Consider the following 20,131-nt stretch of genomic DNA (forward strand, 5'->3'; position numbering starts at 1 on the left):
ATGTACTGTTCAGTTTCAGACTGCCAATTTTGGGGAGGGGTGGGTATTTAAAGACAAGTATAAGAACGTGATGTGATTTCTGAAATTACTCATTGCTTTCAAATTTGGCTAGCTTAGATTTTATTATTTTGCACTATTGTTTGGTATATGAAAAATGTTCCAGGTTAGTTATTCATAAAAGTACATGGAACATTATTATTATACATCATCTAAAATCCCTTATTGATGAGTACGGAATCTATCTTGAAATAAATATTTTATGACTCTGAATTATTCAAAATCTGAATTACTGACTCAATTTCAATGAGATGTGTTTTCCGACTCAGAAAAATGTAGCAATAAAATTATATTGTTTAAGTTCAGAATGTTGCAGCCATTAAAGAAATATGTTATCAGAAAGTCAGGACTATCTGAATGATTAGTTACAATACCTCTTCTACTGCTTATCTTCCCACAATGTTTTACCATTATATGACATCCTCATAAATTCAATTAGCTGTAATTTTAATTATTCTAGTTTCCATTAAAACCACTTGCATCATTGTAATCAGGAAGATAGCTACAAATAATTGAAATAAAAGTGTAACTGAGATTTTACATAAACAACAATTTTACATATTCCTATAGAGATTGTCTATTATGTGTGCAACTGCATTAGATATAGAATGAAAGAGTAAAAAAAATTAGTTATCCTTGGGAATATAAATCATAACAGATGGATTAGATTGCAACTTGCTATGTTTCAAGCAGCATGTTCTGACATTGGGTGGTCATCTCTGCTCTTTGCTTCTGTCTCTCCTCCTCTCTTCTTCTTCTTCTTCTTCTTCTTCTCTCTTTCTTTTTTCCCCAACCAAAGCCAATCAAAATCTAACATAAATGCTGTGCTCTCCAGTTCATAATTTTGTCAAACTGTAACCCTTCCCCAACCCACATATCAACCCACTGGTTATCTTACAGGAATTTCCTACCATCAACTTGGCCTCACCACATTTCCCACTTCTCTTCCCAAATCAATTAAATAAAATTTTTACTATGTGACATAGGATGATGTGTCAGTACTAACACTATATATAGGCAAATAAACTTAAAGTAAGGTTATAATATGAATGTTGTTACTTCTTCAGACAGATAATATTTTACATGGTTATCATTAATATGTAATATATGACTGTAACACACGCAGTGTTGCTTCTTCAAACATGCACTATTTCACATGGTGATCATTCAAGAAATGATCTACATGGTAGGAGAATTTACTATTCAGATATTCTTCATTATTTTTCAGATTTAAATGACTCTTCCTGTTCCAGATTTTATTTACAAATTTCATGACCATATAATTAAGAGTTTTTTTCATATTGTTCATCTGTGGGTAGGTAACATGTAACTTGCTCAGTGTCTTGTCTCATACTGATGCAAGAACCAGTTGCTCTCAAAAAGTTGTGGGTTTCTCATTGTGAAAATGAAAATTTCATGTGTGTACATGCTGGAATTGACATTAGCTCCACTTTTCAAATAAAAGTTTGCAGTTTTGTTTCTTTTTAGCTCCTGCCATGGCTCAGATGATCTTTTCTTGGTAGTCTAGAAGTTTTGAGTAGGTTAGTTTTCTCAGAGCCCCAGAAACTTATACTACATATAATGACTGAAACAAGATATGTATAATATACAGTCCTTACAGCAAAATCAGTGATATTATATAAGACATATACGGACTGTTCTGCAGACTCAGTATGCTGTTCACCTGATGACTCCACAACATATTTTTATTTACTATTACACCTACAGAATAGCAAATAACTTTTTTAATAAATGCAGAACAGCAAACTTGGGTATAGTGAAGGGAAAAATGCTGTTTGGTGACGATTTGGTGAAGATATGGAATGAATGCATTGAGGAATTGTATGACAGAACACTTTTATTGAAGGGCATAAGAGGAAACAAAGGGGAAGCAGATGAAGATGACAAAGGAGATGACATTTTGTGAGAAGAATTTCAGAAAGCTCTCAAGGATCTATGGGAGAACAAAGCAATGAGTATTGATGACATTCCTGCAGAACTAATGAATAATGTTGGTGATAACATGAAAATGATCCTGCTGAAACTGATTAGGTCCATCTGTAACACATGTGAGATACCAACCTATTTCCAGAAATGCATCATGCTTCTCATACTGAAGAAGACATTAGCTACAAAATGTGAGAGGAGAACTGAAGAGAACATTTAGGATGGCTCAGTAAAGATCAATTTAGATTCATGGTTGGTTGGTTGGTTGGTTTTGGGGAAGGAGACCAGACAGCGTGGTCATCGGTCTCATCGGATTAGGGAAGGATGGGGAAGGAAGTCGGCCGTGCCCTTTCAAAGGAACCATCCCGGCATTTGCCTGGAGTGATTTAGGGAAATCACGGAAAACCTAAATCAGGATGGCCGGACGCGGGATTGAACCGTCGTCCTCCCGAATGCGAGTCCAGTGTCTTACCACTGCACCACCTCACTCGGTTAGATTCATGAGGGGACTAAGAACAGGAGAGACAATTCTGGTAGTGAGGCTTTTTATCAAAAAGCAAATACAAAAAAATAAATCAACTTATATTACCTCTGTATACCTGGGAAAGGAAACTGATAATGTTATCTGGCAAGAGATGTTCAGAGGTCTGAAGAAAGCAGGTCTAAAATGTGACAACATATAGATGATACCCAGCATGGGCAGGACGTGACAAGGAGGTGGCAGTGGCAAGAATGCTGTGGTGTGGAGATGCTTCAATGGCAGCAGTGCAGAAACATGACTTGGGCGTCGACATGGAGGTGGTGGTGGCAAGGGTTCTGTGGCATAGAAAAGCTATGGTGATGGCAGCAGCATGGAAACGTGGCACAGGCAGTGACACAGATGTGGCAGTGGCAGGGACACTGTGGTGTGGGCAGATGTCAGCAGGGATCAGAACAATGGCTGAAACATGACCAGTGAGTGGTGGCACAGCAACAACAGTGATGGCAGCAACATGTGAATGTAATGGCACATTTAAGGGAAACAGCAATACTGGCAGGCAGCAGTGTGATCAGTGGCAGACCACTACAACTGTGTGTTTATAGAATATCATCTCAGTTATGTGACTGGATTCATGATTTTCTGTGAGAGAGGCCACAGCTCATAGTAACTGATGGAAAGTCAGTGAGTGAAACAGAAATGATTTCTGGCAACTCCCACAATGTTATAGGCTCTCTGCTGCTTTTTATCTATATAAACAATTTAGGAGATAATCTGAGGAAACATCTTACATTGTTTGCAGATGGTTCTATCATTTATCATCCAGTAAAGTCATCAGAAGATCGAAACAAATTGTAAAAAGATTTAGAAATGATATCTGTATGGTGCAAAAATTGGCAGTTGGCCCTGCATAATTAAAAGTGTGAGGTCATCCACATGAGTTAAATTTCAGTTACACGATAACTCAATCAAATCTTAAGACTGTCAGTTCAGCTCAATATCTAGGAATTACAATTACAAACAACTTAAATTGGATAGAACACATAGAAAATGTTGTGGGGAAGGAGAACCAAAGACTGTGATTTATTAGAAGAACACTTAAAAGTTGCAAAAAATCTGCAAAAGAGAATGACTAAACTATGCATGTCTGTCATCCTTTGAAATACTGCTGCATGGTATAGGATCCTTACCAGATAGGATTAACAGAGTAAATTGAAAAAGTTCAAAGAACAGTACCATCTTTTGTATTACTGAGGAAATAGGTGAGAGAGCATGATAGACATGGTACAGGATTTGGGGTGGACATCATTAAAACAAAGGCATTTTCCATTGCAGCAGGAACTTTTGTGAAGTTTCAATCACCAACTTTCTCCTCTGAATGTAAAAATATTTTGTTGATGCCAACCTACGTAGAGAGGAATGATCATCATAATAAAAAAAGGGAAATCAGAGCTCACAGTGAAAGATATAGGTATATGTTTGTTCGAGAAAGGAATAATAGAGAATTATTGTGGAGGTGGTCTGATGACCTCCCTGCCAGGCACTTAAGTGTGATTTGCAGACTATCCATGTACATGTTGATGTGAAAATAATGGTCCAGTACCAGACAAAACTACCCAACTGCAAGATACCTGGAGGTTTGGTGACTACCTACAGCTACCCATCCACCAGAAATTACCCCATATGTAAGCATCTAATTGTTATCAGGGGGACTGTGGAAGTGATTAGCGAATTATATATGTATATAACATTAATAAATATAAATAAATGAATAACAGGGAATTAAGACTTTAATCCTTCAGGATTTTAATGTAGGCTTACCACACTTTTGAATTTACTGCTGATTTATTCACAGAAGACAAATTTACCTACATAGTATAATACTATCCCAAATGGTACAAATGAAATCAGAAAGCATGCAGAGCAATTGCAGACAATGGGTACCATTTTGTAATAAATAGTTCTCCACACCAAAGTTTGGTCACTTTTCTAACATTCACAGTTTAAAAGTCTCAATATCACCAACTGATATACTGAAAATGACTAACTTCTGCATAAGCACATGTTAGTGGAGAACTCTGTTTTGGGCACACAACAGTACTAATCTAAGATGTTTGTTTATAATAAGTAGGTTTTTTAATTTATCCTTATGCCATATATTCATTTGTAGCCAGATTTCATCCACTAACAATTGCTACATAGTGTGCACTGGCAACATGTTGTTATCTGTTGTTAAATGAATTTGCAAACAATTGTTAATAACTTTTTTTTTTAAATATGACCAACACAGTGATATTTTATAAGAATTTTCTTGTTGTTGTGATATCAACACTGTTTCCAGATTTTTGTAGCTCTTCTCGGTACCATTTTTGTATTTTTGGGGAATCTTTATTTTAGTTCCAAATACAGCCAGAATCTTGCCATTGTAGCATGCTGTTCCCCCTCTGTCTCCTTATTAGAAATTCTCAGCAACATCTGCTTGCTCTGTGCTTACCTGTGTGGCCTGGCAATCACCTTGCAACTTGCCATGTATATATATTTCTCAACAGTAGATGACACAGTGTAGTAGCTGGCAATGTTATCACATTACATGACACTGTGGCCTGATATCTTTCACTGTGCTCCCATAGGAAGAATCTCAGCTCTTGTTGACCAACACCTCCAGCCAATAGCCTAACCTCCCTTATCAAGGACATGAACCACTTCCTTTCAATTACCACCTGAATCCCCGTTTGTCACTGTTAACACAAATTCCTATAAACCAACATCCCTCAGTCCATGCCCATGGCCTTGTAAGATTTAACACTACCTCACCCAATGTCCTTCTGACTCAAGACACACCACTCCATTCCATGAACATCTAACTAACTGTATCCTCACATATAACTTCTTCTCCTATGAGGGGAAGATATACAAACAAATCTGCAAGTCAGCACTGGGCAACTGCAGAGGACCCTATTATGTCAACCTTTTTATAGACCATCTAGATGAAACATTTGAAGCCAGCCAGAATCCCAAACCCCTTGTCTGGTTTGTATTCATTGATAATATTGTCATTACCCAGACCCAGGGCCCAGACACCCTATCCTCATTCCTCCACAACTTCAACACCTTCTCTCCCATCCACGTCACTTGGTCCTGCTCTGCCCAGCATACCATCTCCACAGACATTGACCTACACCTCCCCGATGGCTCCATCCAAATCTTTGTCCATATCTAGTTCAGTAACCTTTAACCTCGAACTAGAACAACTGAACCAAATCCTTCATCAGGGTTTGAACTATTTATCGTTGTGCCCAGCAGTGAGGAACATCTCACCCATAATTGTTGCCATCCATGTCAGAGTCACATCTCCACAACATCCTAATCCAGTTTTATGCTACCCAAAAGACCCACCTACAAGACTTCTCTGATACACACACCTAGTACATCCTACATCACTTTCATCATAGGATTACCTATCCTATTAGAGGCTGGGCCACATGTGAAAGCATTCCTGTCATATACCAGCTGTAACTTCTGCACAACATTTTATGTCAGTACGACCACCAGCCAGTTCTTCCCCCAAATGAATGGCCACTGCCTAACTGTAGCCAAGAGCAGAGTTGACTACTCACTGGCTGAACACATTGCTAAGCACAACATACTTGATTTCAATAACTTCTTTGCAACCTGTATCCTCCCCCCCCCCCCCCCCCCCACCGACCCCCCTCCCCCCCTTTAGGCTCTCTGAATTATATAGATGGTAGTTGTCCGTGCAACACATCCACTGATCCCATAATCCTCCTGCCCTCAATCGAGCTCCCCTGTCCCTGTCCCAAACTCTCAAACTCACCTTCCTCTCTGCACCAGGACCCTAACCTCAGTCATCTTTCCACCAGGACTTTCCATTACCATATTTCGAAAAACTGTATTTCCACATTCCGGTTCCCGTCAGATCACCAAAGTTAAGCAATGTTGGGCTGGGCTAGCACTTGGATGGTTGACCATCCAGTTTGCTGGGTGCTGCTGGCAAGCAGGGTGCACTCAGCCCTTGTAAGGCAAACTGAGGAGCTACTTCATTGAGGAATAGTGGCTCCGGTCTTGTAAACTGATATACAGCTGGGAGAGTGGTGTGCTGACCACGTTCCTCCATATCCACATCTGCGTCCAATGACACTCGTGAACAGAGGATAACACAGCAGCCTGTCGGTACCGATGGGCCTTAATGGTCTGTTCTGGCAGAGTTTAGCTTTGTTTACATATTAAATTTTTATAGGTTTGGAACACATTTTTAGTTATTTTCCCATCACTCGTGATGATACTATTTTTTATTAGCTTCATAATGTGCATTTTCTATTTCATTGGTAACGAAGTGTTCCATGTACTCTTCTGGTCAATTTTTTACTATCCCTTGAACTTCACCAGTCCTTACAGAAGGCTTGCTGCCTATATTTTTCTTGAACTTCAGTTAAGTTTATGTTCATCTTGACTATGCAATGAATATAGCAAAACCTCCCACCTGAAGTACTTTAGTAGGTCTGTTGTGTCGTACACTGTTTGTTGTTTGAACCAGTCATGCAATAAAAGGAATCCATGGACAGCATTTCTTGTTGCTTGTTTTGGATAGCCTAGTAATTTTTTCATAAATCTTCCCTGGACTGATAACATGCCATGGAGCAAAACAAGGACCATTTTTATGTCCCAGAAAATGCTGTGATGATTTCCTTGTGTTAAGATGAATTTCTTTGTAATTGAGTGTGTGTGGCAACTTTTCAGTGCTTGCTAGTTACTCATAGGAATGTGACAATTTATCCATGTTTCAGTGACTGTTAACATCAAATTGAGTAGATTATCATATTGTTCCATCATGGAATGAACTTTCCATTAATCATATTTGTAAGCAACATAACATAAATGAGAACTGACTTTTCAAACACAAGATTGCTGCAGCAAAGGTCTGATGTATTCTTGCTCACTGTACTTGGAATACAGGAAACACCAGTGTCATTTTTTTTAAAACGTAATTTTTCTTCAGTTTCTGTTAGACTTCTTATCTTAACATTCTGGATAAGCCTCATAACTACCTTCCTTCCAAGTCTATGTTAGCATGCCTACCTCATACTTGGTGTGACTGGAAAGTTTTAAGAATGGATCCGCTACTGCTCACTAGTTCGGCGTTCAGGTACATGGAGAGTGGGAAGTGAGTCATTGCCTTGTTCTTGAACACCCTCTGACAGGAAACTGTATTTCCTTTATTCAGTTCATTGTGGAAGCTGGTTGAGTGTCGGTCTGTTGCTGTGAAAGTTCGCGACTTAGTGCACTCTGATTGTAGACTTACAATTAGGGAGATGGCTGATGAACTTAATTTAAGTTTCTATGCAGTTCAGTCAATTTTAACTGAAGATCTGAACATGCATCAAGTGTCTGCAAAATTCATTCCAAAAGTATTGTCAAGTGACCAGAGACAATAGTGACTTGAAGTGTGCCAAGAACTGATTAATCGGACTAAAAATGACCCAGATTTGTTAAATAGGGTAATTACAGGTGACAAATCATGGGTGTATGGATATGATTCTGAAACCAAAGTGCAGTCTTTGCAGTGGAAGACTCCAGGTTCACCACGACAAAAAAAAAAAAAAAAAAAAAAAAAAAAAAAAAAAAAAAAAAAAAAAAAAAAAAAAAAAAAAAAAACACGGTAAAGTCGGTCAAAGGCAAAGACAATATTGGTGATTTTTTTTTATTCTACTGGTATTGTGCATCATGAATTTACCCCTTGAGGACAGACAATTGTGGAAATACAGGAGTTGGGTGCTACACCATGACAATGATCCAGCTCATCGTGCCTTCTCCATTGTTGAATTTTTGACCAAATTCAAAATTTGTGTGCTTCCAGAACTGCCATATTCTCATGATTTGGCCCCTGCAGACTTCTGTCTGTTTCCTAAACTGAAATTTTCAGTGAAAGGGAAGTGATTTGACTCAATTGAAGACATCCAGGCAAATACGGAGAGCGTCCTTAACAAACATAAGGGAAAAAATTTCCAGGAATATTTCCAAAAGTGGAAACACTGTTGGAGTTGGTGTGTTCAGTCAGAAGGGGACTATTTTGAAGGAGATGACTCACAGTAGCATGCAGTTATTACCATTGTGCAATTACAAGCTCATTCTTAAAACTTTCCAATCACACCTCATATGGAGATAACATTAAGAAGAAAATAAACTTTTTCTGTTTCATTAAAGTCTAGTTCAGGCATAGGTTTGGAAGTTTTATTTAAAGATTTTCAAAACTGACGTGCTAATACTCATTGGCTATCAACATGTTAATGCCTTTAGAAGCATTGTTTTTCTGACTCTAAATTGCACATTTAATATTCTTAATTGAGCAAGTAATTCTAAAAGTACTGTCTTGATTGCTTATTTGATAGGATGTTCTGTGTTTTATTTATCTATTTAATCACTTAGTCTAATTTAATTAAATGAATTATAAATTCTGATTAATGTACATTGTAGGGCCGTGGTCGTTATGTTAATCATGTGGTAATCCAACAAAATCCTGTAATAATGCAAGAGACAGATAAAACAGTAAGAGTAGAATGTTCATTTGATGCAAGTGATCAGACTGTATCATATGCACCAACCGGAGGCCGAAATCCAGAAGGCAGTGGTATCAGTGTCACGTAAGTATTTTCTGCTATAAACCAAGATTGTTCAATCAGATTTAAAATTATATTTGTGCATATATTACCTGCACATACCATTAACTTTGCTTTACATTACTCAAACTTTGTTAAATACGGTGACAACATGCATTGGAATATGGTGATTATCATTTAATTTTTATGTACCAAGGATATAAATGATCCACACAAAGCCATATTCTAATAATACAATGAAGTTTAGAGTTACTGGAAATATCTGTAGTCAGAAAATGCATTTTGGGCATCATATTGAAGAAACTCTTTCGAAAATGCATAATAATCTATGCAATGTTTTTTAAGCCCGGTGGCTATGTATTTACCAAATGGTAGAGAGAACAATCTGGCAGTAACGTTGAAAAGCTCTCAGATTTTCAGTGAGGTATAGTCATTGAGGTACTATGGCATATGAATGAATGCCATATTCATTGTCTTCTAGCAAACTGACTTAACCAGAAAATGATGAGCGTGACACTCATCAAAACATAGCAGTATCTATCACTAGCACTTGGCTAAAAACCTGGGAGGTTTTCATCTGTAGTGTACACCAGATAAACATTCACACAATCTGGTGTTAGTTGCTCTCCAAATTTTATACTGTTCTATTGTATGTGAGCAATAAAACAAATTCTTAATTATAGGTCCTCGGAGGGAGCCAAAATAAGTTATTAATGCAGTTGTGTGTAAAAATTGGAAATGACTAAGAAGTTTATTGGTGTCTGGAATCCATGTTACTGGTTCATAGCACCCTTCAAGACATTCCCAACATGATGCCACAATAGCTATTTGTGCTTAGAAAACCTACCATAATTTCAACTGTAGAATTAGGATTGTCTTCTTCCCAGAATGAGGAATTTCTTTTGACTGCCAAACATGATTAAAATGATTGAGATCTTGTTTGGCCCAACTATTAAATTGCTGTAGCATGTCTTTGAATCTGTTAATTGTTAGGAAAAGTTCCTATGACCTTAACAAAGCTGAGTGCAGCTTCCATCTGGAGAAAGGGCAGTTGCAGTCTAATTCATTATTGGTTGAAACTCTAACCATTTGCCTCCATGATTTTTTGTAGTAATAAAATGGTAGATCCAAGCTAGCAGTGGAGATAATATTAGCAAAATGCTCTGCCATTGTCTTGGAAATATCTTAAGTGTGATTTGGACACTCCTCTGCTTAATTATAGCTACTTATTTGAATGTTCCATGGATTATAATTGCAACCTCTCACTATGAAGTGAAATGAGTTAGTTTTACAATTATAGTAAATCATCTCAGCAAAAATTATGGCAACATGCTGACCATTTTCATGATTTTGTAAGGTGCTTTTTTATGTACATATAGTGATTTATACCTACCTATAAGGAGCAGTCAAATAAACAAGAGACAGATGTAAAAAAAGTAATTAAACTGCTTATTATTTCAAAAGTAATCACCATAACTGTTAATAGATTTATCCCACCATGAGACAAGACAGTCAATGCCTTCATGGAAAAATGTTTCCAGTTGCCTATAGAACCATGATTGTACCCAATTGTGCACCTCTTTGTCTGAAGCAAATTGATGGCCATGAATGTCTTTCTTCAGAATCCATGTTCTTCAGGACACCAATAATATGGCAATCACATGAGGAGGGATCATGACTGTATGGAGGATGTGTATTGAATTCTGAGGGAAATTTCTGCAGCAGACTTGAAACAACTGTGGCAACGTGTGGGTCCACCCACTTGTAGCATTGGACAAAGAGCGCACTCATGGGTACGATCATGGTTCTGTAGGCAACTGCAAACTTTTTTCCATGATGGCATTGACCATCTTGTCTCACAGAAAGCTAAACATATTAACAGTTATATGATTAGCTTTGAAATAATATTTTCCATCTGTCTCATTTTCATTTTACTGGTCCTAATATCTTCGATCTCTCTCATGCTCTCTTAAAAGCACACTCAGAATTTCTGTGTCACACTAAGGCTGAATGACTGATAGTGTAAATCGTTTCTCCTTCTAGTATTATATTTATGAACATTGTTGGCAGTGGCACGAAAAGCATTTCTCAAGAAGAGAAATTTGTTAACATTGAGTATAGATTTAAGTGTCAGGAAGTCTTTTCTAAAAGTATTTGTATAGAGTGTAGCCATGTATGGAAGTGAAACATGGACCACAAAGAGTTTATACAAGAGGAGGAAAGATGCTTTTGAAATATGGTGCTACAGAAAAATTCTGAGGATTAGATGGGTAGATAACATAACTAATCAGGAAGTACTGAATATAATTGGGGAGAAGAGAAATTTGTAGTACAAACTAATTAAAGAAGGGAACGGTTGGTACAACACATTTTGAGGCATCAAGGGACCACAACTTCATAAGGGAGTAAATGCACTGTTGTCAGTGTTCCCAACTGTATAAACAGCTGTTTACAGGAGGCTTTAGAGTGGACACCACACATTATCTTCATTATATGATTTTGTGTAACAAATACCTTTTCTCTCAATATCCAAAAATATGATACTGTATGACATTAGTGAATGAAAACAGGAAAAGTAGGTCAACTTTTTTTACAGTTTCATCTCCAAAAATCTGATATCTGTAATACAAAAGCTGCAGTGCTTAGTCATTTAAGAACATCTGCAGTATGTGGTTTCCAGTTCAGGTTCTGCTCAGTATAAAAACCTAAGAAATTTGAATATTCTGTTTCATGTATTGATTTACCCCATGCATTATGTACAAGAGTGTGACCAGGGTTTGTGCAATACAGAATTGCATTTATTGTGTTTTATCTAAATCCAGTGAGGGTCCATTTTCAGAGAAAAGGTTATTAGTTTTCAAGAAAATATTATTTATATTTTCAAGTGTTGAAGCTACTCCATTGGGTTTGGTAACAATACTTGCATTGTCAGCAAACAGAACTTTTTCTGCATCTTGAATATATGATGAAAAATCATTTACATATAACAAGAACGAGAGTAGACCCAAAATTTATCCCTGTCATTCACCTGTAATGATTATATCTCATTCTGAAGATGCTGTTTCATTTTACATCATTTAACCATTTACTAGCAAGATATCTGGTAGCATAATATTTTAGCTTCTATTGGAAAATACTGCTAAGTCTGCAATCAGATGCTTTCAACAAGTCACAGAAGATAATGGTTGGCAACATTTTGCCATTCAAATTCTATTTTAGCTGATTCATGAAATTAAAAATAGCATGTTCTGTGGCGAGACCTCTTTGAAATCCAAATTGAGACTTGCTAGGTACCTTACTTTGAGAGAGATGTGTTATGATGCCTGCATAAATTTTTCTAGTGCCTACAAGAGAGATGTACGTAGTGAGACTGGTTGGTAATTATTTATATCTGTTCTACTTACTTTCTTGTGAAGGGGTCTGATGATAGCATATTTCCATCTCTCTGGAAAAACAACCTATGATAGTGACGCGTTGGATATATGACTTAATACATTGCATATGTGTGAAGAACTTGATTTTAATATTTTCCTTAAGATGTTGTCAACTCTGTGAGAGATGTTTTTGGATTTTGATCGAGTTAATTACATTCTTAAGATCTTTGGTAGAGCATTGTATGTTCATGTGAGGCACTACTTCTTATTTATATTATAATGCTTTATCGCCTGAACTGTCCAGATCTTCAGAGCAACTTCGAGGTACTGATTGTTAAATACCTGTGTTGACTACCTTATTGCTATCATTTATTAGTTGCCAGTTCTTTATAATAACAAAGTCTCCACATGCTGTGAGTGATTTCCCAGTTTCTCTTTTATCTACTGCCCATACAGATTTAATTTTACTATCTTAATTATTAATTTCAAATATTATAGATAGATTTTTTGATTTTGTAATCCCTTTCCTTAAACCAGTACAGTATTTCTTGTTATATGTAATTAGTTCTACATCTCTTTTTGTCCTAAACATTTCCAACAACTTCGTTTCCCTTGCACATAGTATTTTGATTCCTTATATAAGCCAAGGTATTTTCATTTCATTAAGATCATACTTTACTGTTTTCTTCAGAAACCAGTGGTAAAAGACTGATAGAAATGCATCTTCAACTGAATTAAATTTGGACATGGGAAACTCCAGGCAGTAATATCAACAATGTAGGAAAAAGACAGATTGCTACGTACTTTAAAGAAGACACGTCAAGTTGCAGACAGGCACAATTAAAAGGCACTCACATAAAGCTATCAACCACAGTCTTCATTAGTAAAAGAGAGATACACCATTCGCACGCACACAAGCAATCACCCCTCATGCACACACAACCGCCAACTCCAGCATCTTGAGCTGGAATGCAACATCATGTGGGATACAAGCAGCAATCAGGAGGGGGTGGGAAAGGGGAAAGGATAGTAGTGTATGGGTGGGGAGACAGATGAACACTGTGTGGTGGAGTGTGCAGGGACTAGACTGCCAACAGGTGTAGCATCAGGAGGTTGTGGTGCAGAAAGGTGGCGAAAAGAAGGAGAGGACTGGGAAAGATGGGCAGATGCATTGGCAGAGAACTGTAAATAAACAGGGTGGGAGATGCGAATGGGGAGGAGATGATAGGACAGAAGGGATGGAAACTATTGGGTGGAGTGTGTGGGGACAGTGTGTTACCATAGGCTGAGGCTAGGATACTAAGGGAGCAGAGAATGCGTTGTAAAGATAACTCTGACAACTCCCATCTGTGCAGTTCAGAAAAGCTGGTGGTGGAGGGAAGGCTGCAGATGGCTTGGGTAGTGAGGCAGCCATTGAAATCGACTGCGTTATGTTCAGCTGCATGTTGTGCCACATGATGGTCTACTTTGCTCTTGACCACAGCTTGGCAGTGGCCGTTCATCCTGGTGAACAGCTGGTTGATAGTCATACCAATATAAAAAGTTCCACGATGATTGCAGCAGAGCTAGTAAGTGACTTCCATAGGTGGCCCTACGCATTGTGGGGTAGGATAAACCTGTGACAGGACTGGAGTAGGTAATGCTGGGTGGATGGATTGGGCAGGTTTTGCACCTGGGTCTTCCACAGGGACATGATCCTTGTGGCAAGAGGTTGGGATTGAGAATGACATAGGGATGGACTAAGATGTTGTGGAGGTTGGGTGTGCAATCGAACACCACTTTATGAGGGGTGGAAAGTATCTTGAGTGGAATGTCCCACATTTCAAGGCACAGTGATATCTACATCTACATCTACATCCATACTCCACAAGCCACCTGACAGTGTGTGGCGGAGGGTACCCTGAGTACCTCTATCAGTTCTCCCTTCTATTCCAGTCTCGTATTGTTCGTGGAAAGAAGGGTTGTCTGTATGCTTCTGTGTGGGCTCTAATCTCTCTGATTTTATCCTCATGGTCTTCTCGCGAGATATACGTAGGAAGGAGCAATATACTGCTGGACTCTTCGGTGAAGGTATGTTCTCGAAACTTTAACAAAATCAAAACTCTGGCAAAGGATGTGGTTCAGTTATTCCAGTCCAGGGTGATACTGGGTGAAGAAGGGGACACTTCTTTGTGGCTGGTACTTGGGGGTGATGGGGGGACTGGGGGTGTGAGGGGAAATATCACAGGAAATCTATTTGCAGATTAGGTCTAGTGGCAGGGCCTGTCTGTGAAGGCCTTGGTGAGACTCCCAGCACACTGGGCAACGGAGTTGTTGTCACTGCAGATATACCATCCTCAGGTGGCAATGCTAAATGGGACAGATTTTTTGGTGTGAAAAGGATGACAGCAATCAAAATGCAGGTGGTTGGTGGGTTTAATTTGGAGAGAGGTGTGGATGAAACCATCAGAGAGGAGGACATCAACATCTAGAAAGGTGGCATGCTGGATTGGGGAGGACCACATGAGGTGGATGGGAGAGAAGGTATTTAGATTCTGAAGGAACAAAGATAGGGTGTCTTGGCCATGAATCCAGATCATGAAGATATCATCAATGAACCTTAACAAATAGTGGTGGGTTGGTGGTTTGGGAAGCTAGGAAAGTCTCATCTAGATGGCCCATAAAATGATTGGCATAGGAGGATGCTATGCAGGTGCCCATGGCTGTGCCATGGATTTGTTTGTATACTTCCCTTCAAATGAGAAGTAGTTGTGAGTTAGGATAAAGTAAGTAATGTGTATTAAGAATAAGGTAGTGGATTTGGAGTCTGAAGGACACTGGGGAAGGTTGTGTCCAATAGTGGTAAGAACATGGGCCTGAGGTATGTAGGTGTATAGGCAGGTGGTGTCAACAGTGACGAGTAGGGATCCAGGAGATAAATGGGTAGGGATGGTGGAGAGTCAGTGAAGGAAGTGGTTGGTGTCTTTGATGTGGGAGTGTAGATTATGGGCAATTGGTTGGAGGTGTTGATCAATGAGGGCCAAAATTATTTCAGTGAGGGCACAATAACTGACCGCAATGGGGTGTCCAGGATTATTGGGCTTGTGGATTTTGGGGAGCATGTAGGAGGTGGGTTTGCAGGGTTTCTAGGGGTGAGGAGGGAAATAGATTCAGGGGAGATGCTGTGGGAAGGGCCTAAGGCTTTAGGCAGGGATTGGAGTTTGTGTTATACTTCAAGGATGGGATCACTCTGGCAGAGTTTATAGGTGGAGGAGTCAGATAATTGGTGGAGGCCTTCTGACAGTTAGTCACTGCGATTCATAAAACCAAAACCAAACCCCTAGTCTGGTTTGGGTTCATTGATGATATCTTCACAATTTGGACTCAAGGCCAAGTCACCCTGTCTTCATTCCTTCACAACCTCAACACCTTCTATCCCATCTGCTCCATGTGGTCTTCCTCAACTGGCATGCTGCCTTCCTAGATGTTGATCTCATCCCGTCTGATGTTTTCATCTGCATCTCTGTCCTCATTAAGTCCATCAACCACCAACAGTACCTGCATTTTGACAGCTGTCATCCCTCTCACACCAAAAAATCCCCCCCATATAGCTTGGCCACCTGGAGATGGTGTATCTACAGTAACAAAAACTCCCTTGCTTGGTGTGCTGAGAGTCTCACCAAGGCCTTCACAGACAAATGCTACCTCCAGACCTAATTCGCAAACAGATTTCCCATACCATTTCACCTCACACCTCCCATCCTCTCACCACCGCCAAAAACCAGACGTAAATGAATGTCTCCTTCATCACCTAGTACCACACCAGACTGGAATAACTGAACCACATCCTTCACCAGGACTTTGATTATCTATCATTGTGCCCTGAAACGAGGGACATCCTACCTGAGATACTTCCCATCCCTTGTAAAGTGGTGTTCTGGTGTACACCTGACCTCCACAACATCCTAGTCCATCCCTGTGCCACTCCCAATCCCAACCCCTTGCCACAAGGATGATATCCCTGTGGAAGACACAGGTGCAAAACCTGCATGATCCTCCCACTCAGCACTACCTATTCCAGTCCCATCACAGGTTCATCCTACCCCATCAGGGGTTGGGCCATCTGTGAAACGAGCCACATCATTTATGAGCTTTGCTGCAATCATTGCACAGCTTTTTATATTGGTATGACTACCAACCAGCTGTTCACCAGGATGAATGGCCACTGCCAATTACAGTTGATTTCAATGGCTGCTTAACTGACTGAGTCATCTGGATCCTACCCTCCACCACCAGCTGTTCTGAACTGCACAGGTAGGAGCTACCCTTATAACACATTCTCTGCTCTCATAATTATCCTGGCCTTAATCTATGGTAACATACTGTCACCACCCCCTCCCCCCCCCCCCCCAAGCCAACAGTTTCCCAGTTCTCTCCTTTTTTGCTCCTTTTTTCCCCACCTCCCTGCCCCACAACCCCCTGACGCTGCACCTGTAAGCAGTCTAGTCCCTGCACAGTCCACTAGACAGCATTCATCTCTCTCCCCCTTCCCATGCCTGTAAGCTCCAAACACACACCTTCTCCTTCCCTGCTCCCTCCAGATTGCTGTCTGCAACCCATGTGATGCTGCAATCTGGCCCGAGATGCTGAAGTTAGTGGTTGTGTGTGCATGAGGTTTGCTTGCTTTGTGTGTGTGTGTGTGTGTGTGTGTGTGTGTGTGTGTGTGTGTGTGTGTCTTGTACTGATGAAGGCTGCGGCCAAAAACATAATGTGAGTGTCTTTTAATTGTGCCTGTCTGCAGCTTGATGTGTCTTCTTTACTGTAAGTAGCAATCTGTCTTTTTCCTACATTGTGAAATTAAATTTGGAATTTACGTCTGTCACACTGTATACATTCTTCCATTGGGCATCCTTTAAGGCTGCCTTGAAACTTTCTGTTGTCTGTTCATTAATTACTCAAGGTGCTGTCCATTATATCACTTCACTGTAAGTTATTTACCATGACTAGTTCTGCATCATGGCCAGAGAGGTCATTCACTTCTGAATAAACATTTACATCACTGATTAAGCGTTCACCAACAAACATGTTACCTATTGGATTTCTGCTTTCTTGTGTAATTATGGTGGAAGAATTAACAATAGAAAACCTGTAAGTGTCAGTTAAAACTTCCAAATAGTTTTTTTTCTACCTCAATCCTTCAGAAAATTAATATTAAGATCTCTGCAGTCTATCTTTTGTCTTTGTTTGCTAAGTGGCATAATAATTGCTAAAAAATTTGTAACAATTATAAATGACTTTTGTGGCAGCAGAAATTCACAAGCACAGGATTCCAGTTGTTGATCTAAGCAGAAACTACTGGTATCAAGAGATTTGAACTTGACTTTATTTTTTTGCCTTCACCAAAAGTTTTCCTTTGTTCATATTTTACCTGCAGAAATGGTCTGCTAATTTTTAGGCCTCTATGTTTAACATTAGGATGCCTATATTTATATTATGCTCAGACAGACATAATACATGAGCTTCATTTTGACATTCTGTATCATATAAGCAGATAAAGAGTTTGAAAACTTCATATTTTAGTACTCTAATAATTTGATACATAATGGTAAGGTTATTCAGACAAGGTTTTTTTTGTGACACTTCATTTCTCTGGACTTCTTCTAAAGTAGTCTGCCTGAATGAGGCATTTAATGTGAAAACATCTTAGCTCTTACCCCTATACTCACAGTAATTCTGCCAGATAGATAAATGTAACCTTGATTGTATGTTACAAAACTTCTAAATTGATTATCTCACTTTAGTTGAACTGGTGTTACACTTACTTGAGTCCAGGGACTCTCATCACAATGTATCCTCCACTTTTTAAAATTATCTTTAATGATGTTCCGTATTTTCATTTTAGTTTTCCAAATACTACATGCTCCTCTGTGGCTACCCTGCACATGAATCTTCAAAGTGTACCACTTTCAAAGTGTCACCCACTCATCTATGACTGCAGCATGACAATCGTTGGTGAATCAAAACATAATCTATCTTTTGTGAACATATGATGACATCGGTATGTGTGCATCTGAAAGTGTCAGCCATTTGTGCATGGCTGCACCATGATCACCATTATTTCACCAAAAGATATGAGATTACATGAAGATGTTGATATGGATGCAACAGCAGCAAAATGGATCATGCTTGTGATCTGATCCACCAAGTCTTTTTGTTCATGCACACATCACTGACTTCACAGGTTCCAGTTAGCACTTCTGTGGCTTCCTTATGAGGGCACTTCTGTCTGTTAAATAATCCCAGACAGGGAAGGGGTCATTCAAATGAAGGCCATTATCATCTTCCCACTGATCTGTCTCTCTGAGGAAGTGAGAAAAAAGGCAGGGTGGTAAAAATTCTGGTAGGAATGCTGAAATCCCTCGTGTATCCAGTATAGAGAAAACATTAAGTCTCAGATTGGATGACACTCATGGGACTTCATCTCTAGGCCTATAAGAGTGTCTCCATAGCATGTAATATGCATTTTTGTAAGTCCCCCAGAATGAGAAATGGTGTGAGAGTTCATCAAGAAGGGTCTTCAGTGTCTGGTGAAAAATAAAGTACCAGTTACCTTTCTCTGAATAAAAAGTGTTACTGCTATTGATTGTAAGTATATGGTAAAGGCAATAGGCAAGGCATATTGACTTTTACTAACAAATACAGAAACACATGTCTTAGATCCTTAGATAAATATACTTTTCATTGTATGAAGCCCTCATGAATTCATTGTTTCCTCAAAAATGTAGAGTTTGTCTTCAAAACAAAAATAACTAATACATATTTACAAAAATAGGATATATGCTAATGTTCTTTCACAGATCCTGAGTGAAATGGTCTTCAATAATGTGTAATCAGTAAAACATTTCAGACATATTTTAATTTGAAACATATCACAAATAAAAGTGTGTAAGTTATTCCTTAAGTTACTGCAGTGCTCAATTTGTGATGGTATGCATTGGTACACCATACAATTACCTCTGATGAGAAAAAAATCAGAAACATAGATTTTTAGATGTGATACAATAGGACTTTTGCTGCAGTTGAAATCATGTGAAACAAATGTTCTATTTGCACTTTTAAAATGTTCAGAAAGGCCTTAAAATAATGTTTTAAGAAATCTAAATTTTAAAAAAAAACTGGAAGGTCACAGTACCAGAAGATCTTTTTTTTACAAATCAAATACAGGGATAATGTATCCATGCATCATCAAACAGAAAGCAGTTTGCCATACTTTCTTATACAGATCACATTACTCCACTGAAGATGAGCAGAAGTCAAATTTTATGTTACACTTACATTATTTGACATTATTAATCACATATACATAATGTAGGTGCACTAAGAAATTTATCAAACAGGTAAGGAGTTGAGCACCAATAAACCAGTTAAGTTTCTCATTAATTGTATTTTATTGGTATCCAAACATACTATAGTTACAGGCAAGTTACTGAAAATGTGTGTTTGTGCATAATGGATGTTTTTCTGGGACAAAGTAGTCAGCTTTAAATCTTTAAGTTTGATATTCTTGTTTCTAGTATTATTTCCATGAACTGAAATGTTGGTTTGAAACATAGATATAATTTTTGAGGACAATTTTTCTTTACAGAATATACAGGGCGAAC

General features: G+C 38.7%; 1 protein-coding gene across 1 annotated transcript in view; it reads left to right on the forward strand.

Moving 5' to 3' along the window:
* LOC124555311 overlaps window positions 1-20,131 on the forward strand; it is a 471,119-nt gene that overhangs the window by 428,038 nt on the left and 22,950 nt on the right. Inside the window, exon 23 of the mRNA XM_047129186.1 lies at window positions 8,975-9,141. Within this exon, the coding sequence (XP_046985142.1) occupies window positions 8,975-9,141 (167 nt within the window). The remainder of the gene's footprint in view (window positions 1-8,974; window positions 9,142-20,131) is intronic.

This window comes from Schistocerca americana, chromosome X, assembly GCF_021461395.2.
Source record: "Schistocerca americana isolate TAMUIC-IGC-003095 chromosome X, iqSchAmer2.1, whole genome shotgun sequence".
In the NCBI taxonomy this organism is placed as follows: domain Eukaryota; kingdom Metazoa; phylum Arthropoda; class Insecta; order Orthoptera; family Acrididae; genus Schistocerca; species Schistocerca americana.